The sequence below is a fragment of the Bombus bifarius genome, unplaced genomic scaffold, assembly GCF_011952205.1.
Source record: "Bombus bifarius isolate JDL3187 unplaced genomic scaffold, Bbif_JDL3187 scf7180000008263, whole genome shotgun sequence".
NCBI lineage: Eukaryota > Metazoa > Arthropoda > Insecta > Hymenoptera > Apidae > Bombus > Bombus bifarius.
The window spans coordinates 408,451-428,397 of NW_022884549.1; the positions used below are offsets into that span (position 1 = coordinate 408,451).

At 44.1% G+C, this 19,947-nt stretch overlaps 1 protein-coding gene across 2 annotated transcripts in view; it reads left to right on the forward strand.

Annotated features, from left to right (window-relative positions):
* LOC117211882 (zwei Ig domain protein zig-8-like) overlaps positions 1-18,722 on the forward strand; it is a 58,268-nt gene extending 39,546 nt beyond the window's left edge. For both annotated transcript variants that reach the window (XM_033456166.1, XM_033456167.1), the window contains exons 5-7: positions 12,793-12,920; positions 13,768-13,936; positions 15,292-18,722. In XM_033456166.1, the coding sequence (XP_033312057.1) occupies positions 12,793-12,920; positions 13,768-13,936; positions 15,292-15,380 (386 nt within the window). In that variant the 3' untranslated portion in view covers positions 15,381-18,722. The remainder of the gene's footprint in view (positions 1-12,792; positions 12,921-13,767; positions 13,937-15,291) is intronic.
* The last annotated feature ends 1,225 nt before the right edge of the window (positions 18,723-19,947 follow it).

A 19,947-nucleotide genomic window follows, 5' to 3' on the forward strand; every position in this document is an offset into this window, starting at 1 on the left:
AAATAGCTGTATATCGAGGTGGAAGCAGACAACGCCGCTAAGAAGCAAGGAGCGAACGTCGATTTGGTATAACGGGCAGAAACGATGCACGTGGCTCGGTGTATCGTGCAAACTCCGCGTATTTACACGAGGTTCGAAGGTAGAAGCAGAGAGGCGAAGAAAGAAACGGTGGAGAGTCGGATACGTCTTTAGGAAAAGCTGAAAAGGTGTTGGACAAATTGTTCATTCGTGGCAAATCGACGCCAGTTCCCGGTTTCTTTTGCGACGTCTAATAAAGGAACTAGACTAGAACGAATCGAAAAACAATTGCCGAGCTTTCAGCGGCATTCTTGGCACCCGATACCCGTGAAATTGCTGCGACAAATTGAGTCTTTCTGACGACAACAACAACGGCAACATCGACCTTTTCCTCTTGGTATCTGCTCCTTCTAATACTCGTCTCGTCTTTTTCTTTCTCTTTTTCTCTTGCTGGTGCTCGAACCTGGAATGCAAGCCAGTTGCATGGGAAAGAAACGACCCCGTCGCTCGTTTCGTTGTCTCCTTTAAAGCTTCCCTTCTTGACGAAATCGTTTGTTTCGCCGCCGCTTCTCCTCCACTCTACTCTTGCTCGCTCGAAAACCGCGCAATTTATTTATAATTCTTCGAAAAAATTCTCGTCGACTCAAGCAGCAAATCAAAAGTATATTTTGCGCCGGGAAGTTTCGCGGCCGTTCCATCTCTCTGCAAATTGAATTTGCGGAATCGAGTCAAGACATCATTTGCCACGACTTTCTCCTCCGTTTCACCGTCGGCTTTTAATTCCGTGAAACGAACTTCGTTTCTGCTAACACCAACAAAAAAGGAAAGGTATTTAAACATTTTTACCTCGGAGCTCCATTACAGAAATAAAGTTAATTCCTTGAATGTTAACTTAAAACACGTCCGTTGTCATACTTCTTGCTATTCGAAAGTAACAGCTTTACGGGCTTTTACCAACGTATTTCCCCGCTGAAATTTTCTTTTAATTATTCGGTTTACCTTGCGCGGGAATCGTTTTTTAATTCTCCGTGAAAAACATTCGACAAGCACTCCCGGAAAATGTACCGCGCTCTATTCAATACGTTCCCTTTTATTAGCCACCCTCTTTTCCCTTTTTACGGATTCACCGCAAGAAAAGGATCCGTGATCTGTCGAAACGATCACCGTTTACATTTATAGCCTCTTTACGATCGTCCCTTGTGTTACTTTTATCGCACTCGTCGCAATTGCCGCGTCTAAACTACACGGACTTTGCGACAACCGCAGAAAATTATTTGCTGTAAACGCCGCAGGCATTACCGATCTTCGCTGTAACGCTGTTTTCGTACATTAATCATCAGCGTTTTATCGGAGATTCCGTTTCTCACCGTTTCCGAAATCTCGTTGCATCTTCGCGTTTCGTTAATTTCCTCCTATTTCGTTTTTACCATCGTTCGATGATATTAATAAATCGTGACGATTTATACAGAAAATAGACGAGGAAACCGAAGGTATCGGAGATAAATTTTGTTTGGAAACGTTGTCTGTTTTTGTTCGATCGAAACAGGCCATTTCTCGTGTTTGAAACGTTCCTATAATACGTATTTTATTCATCGTTCCAATTTACCTTGGTTCGCTATAAAAATTCCAACGTTCGCTGAGAGAAGAAACTATTTGCACGAATTTGTTCCTCTTTTGATTGCCTATTTCTGTCGTTTAATTAATTAAAGCACAACGCCGAGAAACTCCGGTTGACGTCAAGCTCGACGAAAGAGGAAGCGAGAGAAACAGAGTCCAGTGCTTTTGAGCGTTTTTAATTTAATGAAATATCATTTCACGTTGGAAAGTCGAGAAAGCAACGAAGGATCTTGGCATTTTCGATGCATACCGGGATCGAACGAGAAATCGCGTTTCGATCGTACGAGTTATAGAATATCGATGACGTCGACGACGGCCAATTCGATCGACCGGCAATTGCGAATTTTTACGTCACTGCGGAGGCCTTTACCTTTCGACCTTCTCAACGCAACGCAAACCAATATCTGCTTTTCGTCGTACATCAATTTCCCTGGCATCGGCTGTTCGGCCAAGTCGTCCTTCGTTCGTGAAACGAGAAGAAAGAGTCGTGGAAAGGGCTACTGCCCAACAATTACGACTCGTTACCATAGAAATTTGGCAATGGCAGAAGCGTAACGATATACTGCTATGTATGTTAAATTTATATTTAATACACTTTTCGGGGAAGAGGAGAAGAAAATAAACGAAGTTTTTCCATCGAAGACGAGAAATCTAGAAATTTCATTACTCAGCCGTTTAGTTAACTCGTTTCTGCCTAATATTTTCTGTAAAATGTAAGCTACGATGCTGCAATTGTTTAACTAATGTACCGAAAGTTTAACCCGTTTGTATTTTCACGGCAGTTGCATCGAATATGTAAATGGATCGGATGGATAATTAACAAACGATTACCTCGTCCTCCGTTACGATTTAATCACGATATTCACACCTGGAATACCGCGGTTGAACCACAATAGATAATCATCGAAATGCCGAGCGTAGAGACGAGTCTGCGTTTTCCCGTGAATACGCCGAAATCTCCGTCTCCTTTCGCATAAATTAATATCAACGCCTGAAACCGAATAAGACAAACGGGCCAACTGTTTGAAATAACCTGACGCGTGTTCGAGTTGTTAATGTTTTGGAGCGCTCGGTTTGTACTGTGGCAGCCAGCTGTTCGAGTACTCGACTCCATACGCTGAAGATTCTTCGCAAATACAGGTTGAAGAGTCTTGTGCAAATCGGCCGACAGGATTATGAATTGAAATACGCGGGCCACTGGTCTCCGATAAAACTAGATCATGATATTCTCCAGAGGCATGGAGAAATTGCACGTTATACGGCGAATGCGAAAACCTTGTACGATTGATCGATCGTGCGCGCTAAATGAATGGAAGACGGCAAGATTTAAGTGAATTAGGGTTGGTTCTCGTGACCTCGACAGAATTAGAAACAATTGCCGATTCTTGGCATCAATCTTATCAACGAATTCATAAAGACGAAGAAGTGGATAAAAATATTCCTAAGCATATATGTATGTGTGTGTGTGTGTGTGTGTTTCTACCATCTTTAACGAAGTATTGCGATTAAATTGGAATTGGGACGAATCGAAATTTGTGTACGTGTCTTTCGTATCTTTCAGGTGTGTACAGCGTTTTCTAAGGAAAAAGGCGTTATACGATTCGAAAACTGCAATAAATTATGCATCTTTGAACAGAGCGTAAAACCTTTTTTACTTCCAGGAGTAGAAACTTCCGAAACTCTCGTATGCGAATAAATAAAGTTAAACGAATGTACCTCTTTTATCATTTTGACGTATCTATATTTTCTGATAGAAAAAAACTTAACGCGGAATAAATATAAGAAAGAGAATAAAACTAATTGGCTTGAATCCTTAAATTTGCAAGTCGAGTTGTTTATATATTCCATTGTGAAAAACATCGAATGAATAATTAATAACGTGATTTCGTTGTTTTTAAAAATCCATTTAAATGTATATTTAATATTTGTAGAACATTTTAATTAAGATATATTATATTATACCAACGTCTCGTTAGTATAATTATTCCCGCATCATTGCGAAGTTTTTGCTTCGTGCGTGTTGACGTTACGATAAAAATTGACCTGTAAAAACGCACTTTCCATTCATGGGTGCATATTCAGTTTTTCACTTGTACGTTCTTTGTAGCGCAATTTCGCTAATTTGGAATAAAAGGTGAAAGACATACGCTATTTTCAAAGAACATTTCGCGCCTACTGCAACGGAATGCAACGAGTATTGGTCGCGAGCTAATCGAAGTCGACGGTCAGTGCTTCGTGCCGTTTTCAGTTTGGCGTCACAGTTAAATTCCGGACACTGTATACAACGTGCCTGTGATTTGTTACCTTCCTTGTTCGCGACATCGTTCGCTGGAAGAGAGAAAAATACGGCGTTCGTGTTCGATCGATTCGGACTCGTTCGTCGAACACTTGCATTTTCGTATCGTGTTACGCCTGCAGTCGAACGAAGCTCTGGTTTATCGAAACGGGAAGACGCAAAGTTTTCAAGAGCTTTTACAGCGACCGTAGCGAGACCTTCTTCGCTCGCTTCGGAGGGAACCGACTCTCTGATCGAAGGGGTGGCTTTTAAACGCGAAAACCGATTACATAACCCACGGCGCGTATGATTGCGCGCAACAATGCGGGAAAGGGATGGCTCGCATTAGGAATCTGGGGCTTTGATAAAACAGAAGCAAATCGCGACGGATCTCGTGCGCAATTTATTGCTAATACGCGCCACCAAGTGCCGTCATCGTGACGGATTAACGAGGCGCCGCGCCGTTGAAAATGCAAAAAGCTTTAATTTCAATGACTATAGGGTTGGTGTGGCGTACGAGCTGAATAATTACATGGTAGGAAGGGGAGGTCGGATCATCGTGATAACAATACTCGAACCTCGGCGTTACAGCGTGCTATTGTAATTACCTCTCGTGCCTCAAGTGCAACGTGCTATTTTCGTGAAAATACCGGGGCCCTGGCACGCTCTATGCACGATACACCGATATATTCCTCCGGCAACGCCCTACCCTCTTTTTTTTACCGACCACGCTAACTACGGCCTGCCGAGCATCTTCCATTAGTTGAATAATTGCCGGGGCAAAAGTGCTACGATGTGCGAACCTCTGTACTTTTCGATCGTTACAAAGGACGCGAGTATACATTTTGCGTTGATAACGCGTCACTCCGCAACCTGCGTCCAACTTTTTCCTTGGCTCGCGTATCCACGCATGAAGTACGCTTACGCTTACGTCGTACTTACGTCGTAAGAGGGACATTTGGCCGATTGTTTGGTCGAACGAGAGTCCGAGTCGCACGGTCCTTTGATATACGATCGTGCCATATTCGAGCAACGAAATCGGGCAAGCTTCTACAAAACTTTAAAAACTGCACTGCGGTAAAATTTTACGAGCTGACGTATCGTTCGAACGAAAGGAGTTTATCAACAACCGCATGAGCGAGTATTTTCTGTGTATGGATTAAACGCATCGGTAAGACGGAACAGTTGGAAGATTTTCGACTTTGTGGATTAAAGTAATTCTTGACGGCCTATAAATTTCGATGGTGTTCGTTTACGAGCTTTGAAAAGGGTCAGTTGGCGTGGCTAAGAGGAACGGCAACGGGAAAAGCTTTTAACGATTGAGGATCAGTCGAGCATATCAGTTACAGTAACGGACTACATCGACGCGGCAGGCACGGGAGTGATACCTACAAAAGCATTGCTTAATCCTGTTTCGATAATCCTCTCACCGGCGCGGCGCTGCTACGTTCGACCAAGTATCCCGGCCGACTAAACCACGAGAAATTCCCACCAATTCGAAAGTACCAAGTTTGAAATCAAAAGCGAAATTTAAGTAAATTATCTCGCGTTTTCTAATGTCTCGAACTTGAACGGCCGTAATTCAGCTTTAACTTTGCGCGTTAACCGAAATCAATCCTCTTAGACGATGCGTTCATCTTTCGAGCGAATTAATTGAATTCGAAGGTATCCTTTGTGAATAACGCTTGACGGGCAGGCACAGCGACGCGAACAGAAAATCTGCGTAGTTAACGGAGAAATTGCATTAACAAAAAAAAAACAAACAAACGTGCGTTTATGCTTCGAACTTTGTAAATATTCAAAACGAATGTTTCGTGGAAGATCATAGACTTTGCATCTCGCGCGTGACAAATGGAACGATAAAAGTTTCACGCGCGTGAACCGGACGAGGAAAAACGTTCTGCTTGAGAAATACAGAGAGGAAAGATCAAAATGTTTGGAGGAAGCGAAATCGAAACGACACCGATTGCAAAGAAAGAGAGAAAGAGAGAGAGAGAGAGAGAGAGGCGCGATCGCGCAAAAGCGATCCGAAAATTGGTTCGAACGAGCACAACTTAAACAGGAGTTGGTTCGAAGGTTCGATTGATCGAATAGAGTGTGCGGAAAGGACGAAATGGCGTTAGGCGGGAAAGGATAAGAGGATGAGGGAAAAGCAGGTTGAAAGGAGACGGTTTGGCGGAGAAGCAGCTCCGATTATTGCGACACGTCTAGCGGCCAAGCAATTTCTGCGAAAGCATCGGTTAATCCGGTTTCGATAATCCTCTCATCGGCACCGGTAGATTCTAGTAGCTGTAGTTTCGGCTGGAAGCAACGAAGGAGGAAGATAAAAGAGAACGAGAGGCACGACACGTTGGCGGTGGGTTAAAGGCGCGGAGACAGAACGATTCGTGTAAAAGACAGAGAGGGAGAGCAGATTAACGAGCTGTGCGGAGGATACGGGTGATATAAAGTTTCGTTAGTTCAATACGGTGGCGAATGATTTGGAATGTTGGCCGTGCGCCAACCTCTTTCCAGTCGGTTTAACTGAAATAAAGGATGTCATATTGAGAATTTGCCGAAAATAATGTTCCGACCGATAGTGATGGCGCGTTATTGTAAGCAGAGACCGGTTCCTGGGGGATCCTGGCCGCCCGGGGAACGTTATTTTGCGGGATTATCGCGAACGATAAAACTGCTCCGTCATCGCGGTCGGGAATAACGATCGGGGTTGTTAGTCGATCGCGGTCGAAAATAACCGCGAGCTTTTACCGGCCCTTCCATTAGGATTGTACTCGCGGTCGAACGAACGGTGTCTCGTGGAAATTTATCGTTCGGCTGTGATTAATCCGTCGCGAAAACATATTACGACCTGCTCGACCAAACCACCGACAAATGCTCGTCCGACTGCATTCCAGGTAAACGGATATTTTCTATTAATCGATCGATCCAGCGGAAATAGCGCGAGTCGCGGAGGAAATTGTTAGGCTCGTTGTCGCGGCAATGCATCCCGTTCTGCCTTTTATTTCGTCGACGACCAGACGAGTATTTTACTTTATTTCGCTTTATTTTATCATATACGCACAGAGTATAATTCGACTACGGTCTAATAAAACCGCGAAGCGATCGTTTCTCTTCTAATCTAGCGCTCGCCAATCTTCTGAAACTTTCCGTCGTATCTTGCTGACGCTTTACATCGACTAACCCTTTCATTACGTAAGACACACTATGTACCAAAGTTGGTTTCACGATTATGGTGCAAGTTGTGCAGGTAAGAAGACTTCTCGAATTTCGAAACGATAATAAACTCTGTAATGCCCTTATCCAACGTTACGAAGCGTACACGGCAATTTGCGCAACAAATAAAACCAATCGGAATTCTCTAAACCGCACAATGCATTCGAAGCGAGTTGTAGCGAGCGGATCTTATTAGAGTACGAATATTTCCACGGCTTTTCGAAAAGTTAGCCGAGTACTTGGAGCGGGCATCTCGGCATTATCATGGTCCTTTGTGCGAATGGCTCTTGTTGAACAGTTCCGTCCAAGTTCCCTTGTGACCACTGCGGAATCGTTGGCTACGGAGTGCCTCGTAACATAGAACGCGCTGGGCTGTCCAGTTTCATGCTTGAGAAGACATTTTGATCGTGCATGCCCATTGAACGTGGCCAACCAGCGCCTTATCTCCCCGTTAATAAGATATTGGCCGCTGAAATATTCACACCTCGTTCGAGTACCGCTTAAACGAAAACAATGTATCCGTTTTACGAACGAGACGGTTCGTTCCTTGATTCTCAAATATCTCTTAATCCCGAAGCGACGAAAAGTTTTTCCAGGCCGTTCACCACCTACGAAATCAAATTTCCATCGAACGCGTTCAAACAGCCGTTGGTAAGAAATTTGCTCGCGCGTTTTCGCGCCGGAATTTCTATCGGAAGTACACGAACTTGCGATTTTGCTACGTCAAATTTAGGGTAAAGCTTTAATTTGTAGAAAGTACGTCGACCCGAGTAGTAGACGGCAAGGGTCGAGATTTCTAAATCGTTAGCTTTCGTTTCGGCTTAGCCGAAAATTTCTCGAAACTTTTTCTCAGTTATCTGTAGCCCGCGAGAAGGCAGCAATTTCGCCAATCTGTAATAAAGCGGTTCGCCTACACTTTCCTCGAAATGGATTCTCCCGACTCGGCGCGATGAGCCATAATCTTGTCTCGCTTAGTCTTATTAAGAATTTTTTCTGCTTACGCTCTCGAAAATAAATTTTTTTTATCGGCTAGTTAATTTGCATGAGTTTATGACAGTTTATGACATAAACTCTGCGATTCGAGCCGACGACGGAGCGCCTTGCGCCAAACGACCAAGCGATTTTCTTGCCACGGGATTTCGAGTTCATCTCGAGGCAATTACCGCGAAATCCAGATCGAAGCACCCCTCCCTCCCCCCGCGTAAAACGGACGGGACGATTTCTCTGCGGACGATGCGATGATCAGAGTTCGGCTCGATTTCCGTGGCCGCAAGCCGTTGCAGGGACGCGCGAAAGCTATCGGTCGGTGGATCCGAACGCAATCAATTTCTATCGGTAATGGCGTGGACGGAAGATTATTATCGGAGAGAGGAGTGTTCGTGTCGGTGATAGAAGGGCAGGGCAGAGTACGTGAGTCGTGTCGTGACACGGAGGATATGGCGCGTAACATATGGGAATCATAGGTTCTGAAACCGTAGGAGCGGCTCGAACGGTTTCGATCGCAATGGTCGCAACGCGATGCAACGCGACGCGACGAAGCGTTGCTAATAATACATGCGTCGCGTCGATCGCACGCTTATCCTACTCAGTTAAGTCATACTCGATACCGCCCCGCCGGTTCTGTGCATGTCCGTCGGGTGAACGTCCTCGTAGACCAAGTCCGGCGTTATTGTCCTTCCGAACACCGGTCACGACCTTCAACCGCAATGGAAATCGCTTTGCGACGTTGAACCTTCTGGCTCGCGTGGGACGCGGAGCGCTAGCCTTCGTTATCGATCGCCAACTCTCTTTTCACGTACCGGAATAATTTATCTACGCCTCTGGCTGATGTTCCAGTCTCCAGTCACGTCGTGACTCTGACACGACGGTCTCTCTGTATTTCCAGATGAAACGAGGCTACGTAGCGAATCGAACGATTTCACGCGCGCTTCGCCTTCAGGAATTTTGGCCTCGCCCTTTCGTAGCAGCTTCGTTGATAAATTGCGAGCAAAGTCGTTTTGATCGGTGAAACGATAGCCCTGCACAATTACGAATATCGAGCTTTCTTCGCTCGCTGAAACTCTTAGGCTAACTTCTTCGTTACGACAACGATCTCGATTTCTCAGTTTTTACGGACGATGAATTATCACACTCGAGGAAAGAATTGTCTGTTCGTCGTGGCATTCGTTGCTTTCGTCAAAGTTGCCACGCGCGTAAAATTCGCAACGAAAGTTACGTTTCTAATCTCAACGAATTGCGAAGAAACAAAATTTGGAATACGGCATAAAATTAGGCGAAAGGCAAATAGGAAGAAAAGCGAGGCGAAAATATCGTTTCTTAAAAAGCGAATAAAACGCTGGAGCGGGAGGTTTTAAAGTCATGGAATCAAGTTGATTAGATCGTCGGGATTTCGGTGTATCAACGTCGAGGAGAATTCTATTCTTGCCGGAGCGTCGATTTACTATCCACTTCCACTTGTTAGCCTTTTTTGCGAGCCACTGGGAGCACCGGTGATTCAATTGCGGCCGAAGTCGCGGTCGAGTTAGGTATCCAGGGCCTCTTCGATTTATTTCCTGTCGTAGCTCCGAGGCCAAATAAACATCGACTGAAGATCGACGGTTTGGGTAGATATTAATTCGTCGAATTGGACGAACCTCGGAGATTCTGGCCAAACCCAGTTACGGAATTATCGGAACAAACGTTCTCCATATTTAAATTTTGTCGTTTTGAACTTGCCTCGAAAGAATATCTATGTTTGGTCGATCAAAGTAAGTCGGAGAAAAAATTTCGGATCGAAAGCCGCCTAAAAAGAGCAAACGTTTGTCGAAACGGCAGGCCCGTCGAGCTTTCAGCGTAATCGATCGATTTCTTCGCGTACGAACGTCGATGAATTCCCTACGAGACAGCTACCAAAGAACGGATCGATTATTCCTCAAGGAGCGAATTCTCGAGGTGTCGCTACTGCCACGTAAACTGTCTTCTGTACCGATACTCGCCCCCCTTGTTCCTTCGGTCCAGTCAAAGTTCCCGGAGGAGAAGCAATATGCCGTTGAAGGGTCACCGCGATCCTTAACGCTTAAGGCTTCTTCGGAGGAAGCCAAGATCTCTCGCTGATGTCAAATTTCGCTCGAACGATCGCCGGTCGTCCTTGTTCGGATAGCGCGCAACTTATCGGCCGGTTCGATGGTTCTTCGAAGAACGACGAAATCTTTGACGCAGCGACGGTAGCTCGCGCTTAGAAATCTTCGTCGGTGCGTTTACCGTTTCTCGAGTCTTTTAATTTAATCGAGGAAAGATTTTTACGTCTTCGAGGAGCGAACAAAGCAATTCCCTCGAGCGTAAGCTGACGCTGTACGAAGCAATTTGCGTCTCGGCCGAATAAGAAGCAACTCTGTTTACAGCGAAAACGTATTTGTTCGAGAATGTACGACCCTCTTAAGGCAGCGTCGTTGAAAATTGAACACGGAAGCGAGAACCAGGGGTTGGTCAGCAAATCATGACTGACCAAAGAGAATTCGAGAAACTCGAGGAATCCCCGTAGCCGTTCTCGCTTCTCTTCCTCCGTCGTGGATGAACCGTCGCGCGAATAAACCTGTTATTCCTTGCTGCAAAATGCCACGGGAATAACAAGACCGCACCAGTGAGGCGATTACCACTGTCGATGTTTGTGTACCGTGTACCGTCCTGTCAACGGTCAACCGTCTACCAACGAAATTGCAGTCTCTGGAGCAAAAGTCAACGATCACTCTACCAGGAAAATAGCAAAATCTGAATTCTATTTGCTGCTACGCTCTTCCTAACATGGATATTTTTCGCATCGTTCGAGCGACATAATTCTGGCTGTAGCAGGCTCATCGTTTTCGTGTAACATCGTTTTCCGGTGGATTATTTTACCGCGATAAGTTTTTATCGTTTTATCGTTATACGTAGCAGGTGCAGCGAGAGTTTTACGGAGCTTCCGTAAATTGTTTGCGAGAACGTTGTATCGCAGATATTGCGGTGCATTTAACAGTCGAAGGACACGCTACCGGAGAGGAAGCGAAGGTGCCCGAGTTGGCAGGACGACCCTAAAGTTGGTCAGCAAACCAAGGAAATCCGGAGCTCGAGCTTGTCAGATAATCCAAACTCTACATCGAACGCTCAAGAAACGTACTCCTCCTAGCGCATCCGTAATCTTAGGTCTCTGTGTGACAATTGTACGATGAATTACGGCAACGGACAAACTCGCTAGAAACCTAATGTCAACTGCAGAAACCAACGCGAAATATTCGCAGGAGTAGCAGCAACGAAATATTCCCTACGGCGTGGAGCGGCAGCGGCGGCGACGCCGGCAAAATCCACCTGTTTATTCATAGCCAAGTGCGAAACGTTCGCTGCCGCTGCGAATATTTTAGGTTGGTCTGGGGGCTCCTTAATTCTATTTCAGCTTTGTTTCATATTTCGTCCTCCCTCTTTACGTGCTCGAAATCTACGCGTAACGAGCCACACGGAATAGAATACGTTCCGATAATTTCTCTCGATACGAAAAAAGAAGCAAACTGAGGTGTGCTAATCTAATCTATCGTCGTGGAATACGTGCTGCCGTTACGAATATCTCGCGTTGTTTCTGCGACTCGTTCAAGCAAACAAAGCAAGCAGAAGAGCAAGGAGGATAAAGCAAAACTTATTAACTTAAGATTCCGTAGCGGCTGTCCGAAGGGAAGGTTCGTCCGTTTGATCAAATTTATGTACATCGTAATGCTCGCAGAACACGAGACGTCCCATCAAAACGATTCGATAGACGATACGCTTTTCCGAGTAAGTAGACGCATTCCGAAGTAGGCGGCCTTTCGTTGATTGTACGCGACGCGAATTCCTTCGAAGGGAATTCCGACTTATGTAGAGTCGATCCGATCGGTATTCCCTCGGTCAAGTGCTGCTTTCGAGAAACAGTATCGGATATATCGTATCGAGAGATCTTCGTTCGCCGTTATTGGATTTTATTCGACGGACCAACCTTCTCCCTGTGTCTAACAATAAGATTGAATTTGAGCACTCCAGGGCAAAAACAAGCGTTTCCCTTCAACCGTTTCTTTTTGCTATTTAAGAGAAACATCCAGACCACTATTCTTCGTTAACGTCACTTTACCCGACTTCGATCCTCGTATCGTGTCTGTAAATCTAATAGGATCATCGAGTCATCGAAGGGATTGCCACGCGTAATAATCGAAACATCTATTCACTGGTTACGTGGTATAGTTGGTGGCGTTACTCTCGACAAGTAAGTTTGAAATTTACATTCTACGATATTTTAGACACGGAAGGATCACGAAACGCTGTAACCGAGTCTCGCGAGCTTGGTCTCGAGTTGCCGCTGTACGCCTAAAAATATCTTTCATAATTTCTAACGTATCGTGGGAAATCTTGGGAGATGGAGCGATTTGCACTACCGACGATATATTTTAAATATATGGCTAGATATAAAATAAAAGAACGTAAGATCTCTCGCTAAGATTGATCGTATCTCTCAGGTCAATTAATTTTCCTCAGAATTTTTTTCTAATTTCCCTCGTTCGTATATCCTCGTTCATCTTCCCCACCTAACTCTTCTTCATTTCCTTCGTCAAAACTAAACAGATGCCTTTCGGTTTATATGCACGTGCCCATCGGTTTAACCACTAAAACCAATAAAGAGTTCGTTCTGATCGCAGAGCCGGTCACTGAGATCGCCGGAGCTCCAGATCTCTTCATCAACAAGTACAGCACGATAAACCTCACATGCCTGGTCAAATATGCTCCCGAGCCACCGTCCACGATCGTTTGGAGTCACGATCACGAAGTAAGTACTCGCAACGTTTTCCTCTTATGCCCGCCAAAAGCAGAAGACACCGAAGGGTTTTCAAGTTTTCGCGCGCTAACAGAGAACAGCTATTCTCGCGATAAGCAACTAACGTCGTTGTTTGTAACATTAAAGAGGGGTCGAAGGAATACGTGTACATTGTACACGCGGTTCATTGTTATCCTACGATATCGATTATCGCTGCAGTCAATAGCGTTCGTACGAGCCCCGTTATTTACGAAGCCTGCTAACAAGCTCGCGATTGTTCCTGGACAACGATGCGTAGAGGGGCAGCGTGTAAATAAAGACGATTCGAACGTAAATTATTCGTGACTGAGATAAAGCTGCCGTTGATCGAGAATCGAGGCTCGTCGTTCGCTACTAGGAATTTATTAGGAAAAGGCCGTCGTATTTCTCCTCTGCTCTTCGGTCAGCGTATTATAAACGACCGAAAGAACGATAGTCGATCAAAGAGGAATAAACAAACGCGACGGGAATGGATCGAAACTCGCGTTCTATTTTCGTTTTCAGTTACTTTGCGTAAATCGTTCTTCTGTTTCGTTCGCCAACTTCGTTGAAAATACGAAGAAGAGAAGAGGCTGAGAAACGAAGAAAATATGGAAGCGAAAAGTAGGCTCGAGGAGCCGTTTCGTAGGTAGTCGGCATCTCGGCGTAGGCTGGAAACGTGTTTTAAAGGCATTTATTTCGCAACGCATTTCGCCACTCGAAAGAGACACTTCCTGTCACCACTTGTTCCCTCGTCTGCAACGCCAAGTAGCTTTATTCGGTGGTAGTCACGTTACGAGGTGGATAATGCGACGCGCTGTCCGTCTTCTTTGTTTCGCAGGCGATTACCTTCGACACACCGAGGGGTGGTATCAGCTTGGTCACGGAGAGAGGACCCGTGACTTCCAGCCGTTTGCTCATTCAGAGAGCGATCGAGGCAGACGCAGGCCTGTACACCTGTTCGCCGAGTAACACCCATTCCAGCAGCGTGCACATTCACATCGTCAATGGTAAACGAAAACATCGTTCTTTGTTTTAATCGTGCCACTAATTCGATTAAGTGCAATCGTACAAACTCTCGTACAAACAGTACCGACGTTTGGTCGCGCTATATAAAACAATATGTCGTGTCATTTATCAGTTCTCTTATGGTATGTCGTCTTTCCTATTCCGTGGCCATATTCTTCTAGAATTCTTATTATTTTCAACTTTCGACAAAGTCGTTTCGATACGCGCCCAAAACGAAGCGAGTAAGAAGCTACGAGAGGCACTGATCTGGGTAAAAGAAAAGACCGATAATCGTTGATTGGTCCCGAGGCAGCCTCGTGGATTAGTTTCGCATCGTCTGTACGTAACTTTAGAATATAACGCAATGGCCCTCGAATAAGGCCACTCGAAGCCGTTGCCGAACCTAAACCCCGTTGACACATTTATGGTTCTGGCTATTGGCGATACGATATTCTTTGATATTCGTCCACCTCGACACGAGCATCTCCTCTGTAAACAAGTTATCGCCAACAAGTATAACCGTTTGGTACTTTTATTTTATTTATTCATTTATTTATTTATTTATTTTGGTACTTTTATAAAGAACGCGAATGTTTCCAATTTCGTTGTACGCTGTTTATTTGAAAGATATTAAAGACGAAGGTAGTCGGTCGAGGTAATTACTCAAATCGTTTGTCGCAACACCACATTACGGAGCTATACGATATTTTCTTTCAATTTTTCCTGCTGTTAGTCGCCGAAATCACTTTGCATAACATTAACCCAAATAGCACAGCGACGCCCTAAATTAAATATCTCTGTGTTTTAGTTTTCGAGATGCAGGCCGACGTTGTTACGATAACCCATTATCTTGATTCGTTTTATTCTCGATGGCGGAGGTGTGCGTGCAAAACTGGGTACAAACGAGTTTCGTAAACCGCGTAATCAAAATGAAATCTTCGGTCGCGTACATGCCGGGGTTCTCTCGCGCCACATCGCAGGGAAGGAACCGGGAAACTTGCCGGGAAGAGTTTGTTGCGAACGAGCGCAACGCGTTACAACCAGTTTCAGAAGTTCCCAAAATTTCATTTACGCATCACTCAGACATATTAGAAGACGCTGTTCGCGTACAATTACGTTTAATTGCTTAAAGCGAGTGGAGATGTTCGTCTAGCTGAGCGTGGCGTGGCGTCGAGTCGCGTCGAGTCGCGTCGAGTCGCGTCGAGTCGCGTCGAGTCGCGTCGATCGATCGAAAAGTCGTCTTTTTCTCGAGAACGCGACAGTTTCGCCGTGAATGTTGTTTCCAATGTAATTCATTACGGTTGGCAAAATGGAAACTACCTTTTTACATCGCACCGTAAATTTCGGTTTGTTGCAGAGCATCCAGCGGCAATGCATCACGGCAGCGGCGGCGGAGTGGCTGCGACCTTACTTACCCTCGTTCTACTTCTTTTCATGATCATTTAGCCGGTGCTTGGTTTTCATGGAAGGGTTTAACTGCGGCGTAAATTGCGTGTTAGCGAGCCGCGGCGATCGAGTTCGTCTTCGTTCAAAACGACAAACCGACGTCGACTTCGTCTAACTCGTCTAAGCGTCGTCGTCTGCATTATCGATCGTAAGAACATATTTCCGAATAAGTTATATTCTTCCTTTGTCCCTTGAGAGAACACCTTTATGAAAATACTCGATCTTTTAGTTGTGTTTCTTGTTTCCTAGTTCAACGTTATACCGTAATGTCCAGCGACATGCAACCTAATCTAAGTGATTTCTTTTTGATATTGCGACAAATACTAGCGAATTTTTCCAACTCTCCCTTCTATTCTCTCGCTGTCTTTCTTACGATTTCGCGCGGCAATCATCCGCGACGATTTTCGTACACGTTTAACGCCAGACCGGTACGGATTCGACAGATGAGTTTCCATTGTATCGAGTCTCCTGTCTTTAGTCCGTCTCCTTTAGTCTTTCCATCAAGTAGATACGTCGTACTCGCGGCAGGAAATCTTTCCTGCTTTCTTCGGCGTTAGCTTGAAACGCGTTCGCTCGAATCGGTTGCGCATGTATGTTAAAGAACGTATGGTACGATAATACGTTTCTACGAGTTAAATTGTTCGTAGCACTATAGAAAATCGCCTCGTTCTCAGTTGTTATCGAATCGTTAAAAACATTTTGCGAATCGATTAAATCTCTTTAACGAGCCTCCGCGATGATTTTCTGCGTAATTTTACGATCGAATGGGCAATCGAGTTACGGCAGCGCAACTGCTATCGAGACTGGATATAATTAAAGAAAAAACTCGTTCGAAATGTTGCCACGGCGTCCAATGATAAACTCGCTTCAGTCCCGTGTCGTGGAAACTTTCGTCTTGTTTTCGTCTATACGTTTCTATACGTTTACCTCGAAAAGGATATTGCTATCCTGGCAAACTTGTTACATACTATTCCTGTCATCGGGAAATACAATCAACGCCAGACGGAAGAGCGTATAGTCTTTCGCGTCTGTCGCGAATAATCGACTTACGAGTGTGAACGAAAATTCATTTAGAAACAGGAACTACTATAAGCATGTTGCATATCAGAGAGAACGTTTTAGGAAAGTTTCGAACGAGACGTTTATAGATCGTCGAAGAATTTACGTAGACCCGATAGAAACGAGAGACTCTAAGGGAATCTAAGAAAGAAGATAGAGATGAAAGGATATTGGAACGTAAGTACATATATATATATATATGCGTAAATACGTATCGCGTAAGTGCAACGACGTTTTCGAGATTTTCCGTGTCACGACAGTCGTATCGCGTGAACGTTTTAAATGGTCTTGATTTAGAAACGATGTGATTCGACGTTGTTTTCATTGCCAGATCGTAAATCAGTCCAAGAGCGCGCAAACGCTTTGTCACGCAACTTTTTTCCTTTATTCGCGCGATAAAAGTTTGTTTTCGTGGAATCGCATCGTAGAAATCTACAAATACGTTGCAACGATGCGCGCGCCAGTTTCTTTCGAAGGTATTACGAATATAAAGGCCAGTCATTCCGTCGCAACTCAGCGCACGGACAATTGTGCCAGAAATTTGAATACGAGTTTTATTTCGGAAATAAAAGACTGGATCAGCGGTAGAGGTCGAGTGCACCGATGCGCAGCACCGGTTAAAGAAAGGGAGTGTTGCCAGGAATTAAGAAAAGAAACGCTGAAACAGTTTACCCAAAAGCTCTGCGGGGCTATTCGTACCGACTACTTAATTTTATTCTTTTATAGGGAGAAACCTCTAAACCATTCTCATTAAAGCTTATTTCCGGAATAAAGTTATTACGTACCATTCCCGCGGATATTTTTGTGCGGATGCTCGAATAAAAGCGTGCATACGAAGCGAGCAAATTGCGTTATGGCGGATTAAATTTAGAATTTGTTACGTGTTTGTATTGCCTACCGTACACATACATTTGTTTGCGGCAATGTAAATATTCGTTGTATCGATCAGTGTAACTAGCATCGCGTTCGCACAATGTATAATAATCTTTGTTGCTTTTGTGATGTTCTTTTTTGTTATGCCTAAGGGACCACGAGAGTTAAGTAAATATAGATGGTCCAATTATTCTCATCAAGTTAGTGTTTGAAAACGAAAGGCCGGGTGTTTGCGTGAGCAAAAACATCCTCTGGATTACGTATATTACGTACGTAACAAAGAAAACGCGTTTGTTGCCAAGAAATCGTACCAGCGATTCGTCGAGTTCTGTGTAAGCCTACCTCTCTGTGTTATACTTATTATCCCAGAGTGATATCTTTCCTCCTCGAAGTAGGTTTTCGGCGACAAAGATACCCTGTTCGATTTATGGCTATCGTTTATGCGAAATACCCATGAGAATGGGTTAAAATCTTCCGTTGCCTTAGTAGTCTCCCAACAGCGAAAACTCAGAATCCATAGGAGAAAGGCTCACCCTAGTTAGCATGTATTTGCCACATGAACGTAATCTCTGGAGAAGTTTTCGTTCGACGACGAGGAGAAGCGATGCGCGATCGGAAATCTGGGATAATGGGGCTATCTAGTAGAAAAATTGAAATCGCAAAAATCAACGAGACTCCGTTGTTATCGTATGCGGATGTCGTTACGAGCATTAAATCGTTGTAACACAAAAAACGCGACCGCAGTAACACGTTGAAAGGAGGATTGTAGAAAATGATCAATTTTTGTATAGCTCAGGCACTAAAAATATTTATAGAACATCGTTCTACCGGTTTTCAAGGAATTATACAAGCACAATTTTTTCCCGGCAACACGATGGAAAAGCTGTAAAGAAAAGGAAGTTGCAGTATGAAACGAACAGGCCGAAAAATTGATAACCGTTAACTTGAAACGATGATAACTTTGTATAGAACGATATGCTATAAAGGAAGAACCGAAAAATCTCCATTTGTATCAGTTGGTAGGACTTGTTGGCAGCAGACGCGTAAAACGGAATGTAAACTTTCGCGTAAAGCGTAAAGGTTTTCGACCGAATCACAGCGAACACGTAAACTTCATCGTATATTTCACGTTATATGTATATTTACTCGTAACGCAGTACCGTTAGTTGTAAGCGTTTTTACGAAGCCGGAAGAGCGACAAGAGTATCTATCTAAACGTATTGTTAGCCGTTAAAACAGATGTTGATCCGACATTTAACGTGGTTAGTCGACGGTTATAATAACTAGCCATTACGTCTTCTTCGTTTAAGAGATTTTTTACAAATGTACATAGTTAAGGACCTCGAACTTTATAGCGACGATTCTTATTCTCTCGTTGTAGCAATTTATTAAATTAAAAAGGAAATCTGACCCGTTCGATGTTATTTCTGAAAACTATTACAACGAATGACAACGTACATACCATATCCAATTCCACGTTTAAAGTCTAGCACGGGGTAATATTCCCTAATCGAGCATCGGATTTTTATTCTTCTAACGCTGAGATTCTTTAGAAATGCATGACGTTTAAATCGACGACGATACTTCCTCTCCCTTCCATCTAACGACGAATCGAAAATAAGATAAAATATCTTTGCGAAAAAATTTTCATCGGTCTGAATACGTTCGTGATAAGTTCAGGGTTTTTGTCTTTTGAAGATATTCACACGTTTAAATAAACGCACACGAAATGTATCGAAAAGTTGTTCGGAAAATTTCTTGTGCTTTTTACGGTAGATACATCTTGCTATCGTTGTTATGCAATTGCCGAGGTTGCAAGAATGTTATGAATTCTAAATATGAATGCTAAATTCAAAAAGACGTTGCCGTGTTTTCACATGGACGTTAAGTGTTCCGATTAAAGAGAAACGTTCGAAATTGATGGATAAAAAATGTCATTGGACGAAACAACGATGTATCTTACGCATCGACGAAGGATAGTCAAACAGTCCGGCAATATATGTGGCAACAAGTTTCCGAATACCCGATTATGTTCCTATATCGAACGTATAACTAAACGTCTGAAATTTCGACGAATTACGGTCGATGTATTTACATAAAAACTCATCAAAAGATCCTTAAATTCCTTTCCCTGGATCGATGGTTGCGACGCGTTGAAAACGAGGGGCTAACGAATTAAACAAAGTTAAATTAAAGCACGGCTGAAGCGAGGCAAAAGGCGAATTACAAAGAGCTAAATTATCGAGAGTTGGCCGGTTTTTACCACAAAACCGTTCAATTATATTTGGTGGAAGAGCCGGTGCGACGTGGAACGGCCGCGAAACAGCCCTTTCATTCCAGAACCCTTTTCTTTTCTCGTTTTAAGTAACCGTCGACGTCACATTTTCAAGGAGTCGTTTTAATTAATCCACCAGCGGACCAACGCTAATTACCCCTCTTTGCAGCGAGACTTTTTCGCGCGTTCTTCGCTTTGTAACATCAACCGGTCACCCTCTTCAATCTTCCGTTAGATTTCACCTGCCGTAGGCGTGCCGCACGACGCCCCCTTTCTTCCTTTTCTCGCGCCATTTTTCTGTTTCCGCTCTGTCCCCTTCCTCCTACTAAGTATACACTTTTTGTTCACGGTTTAATGACG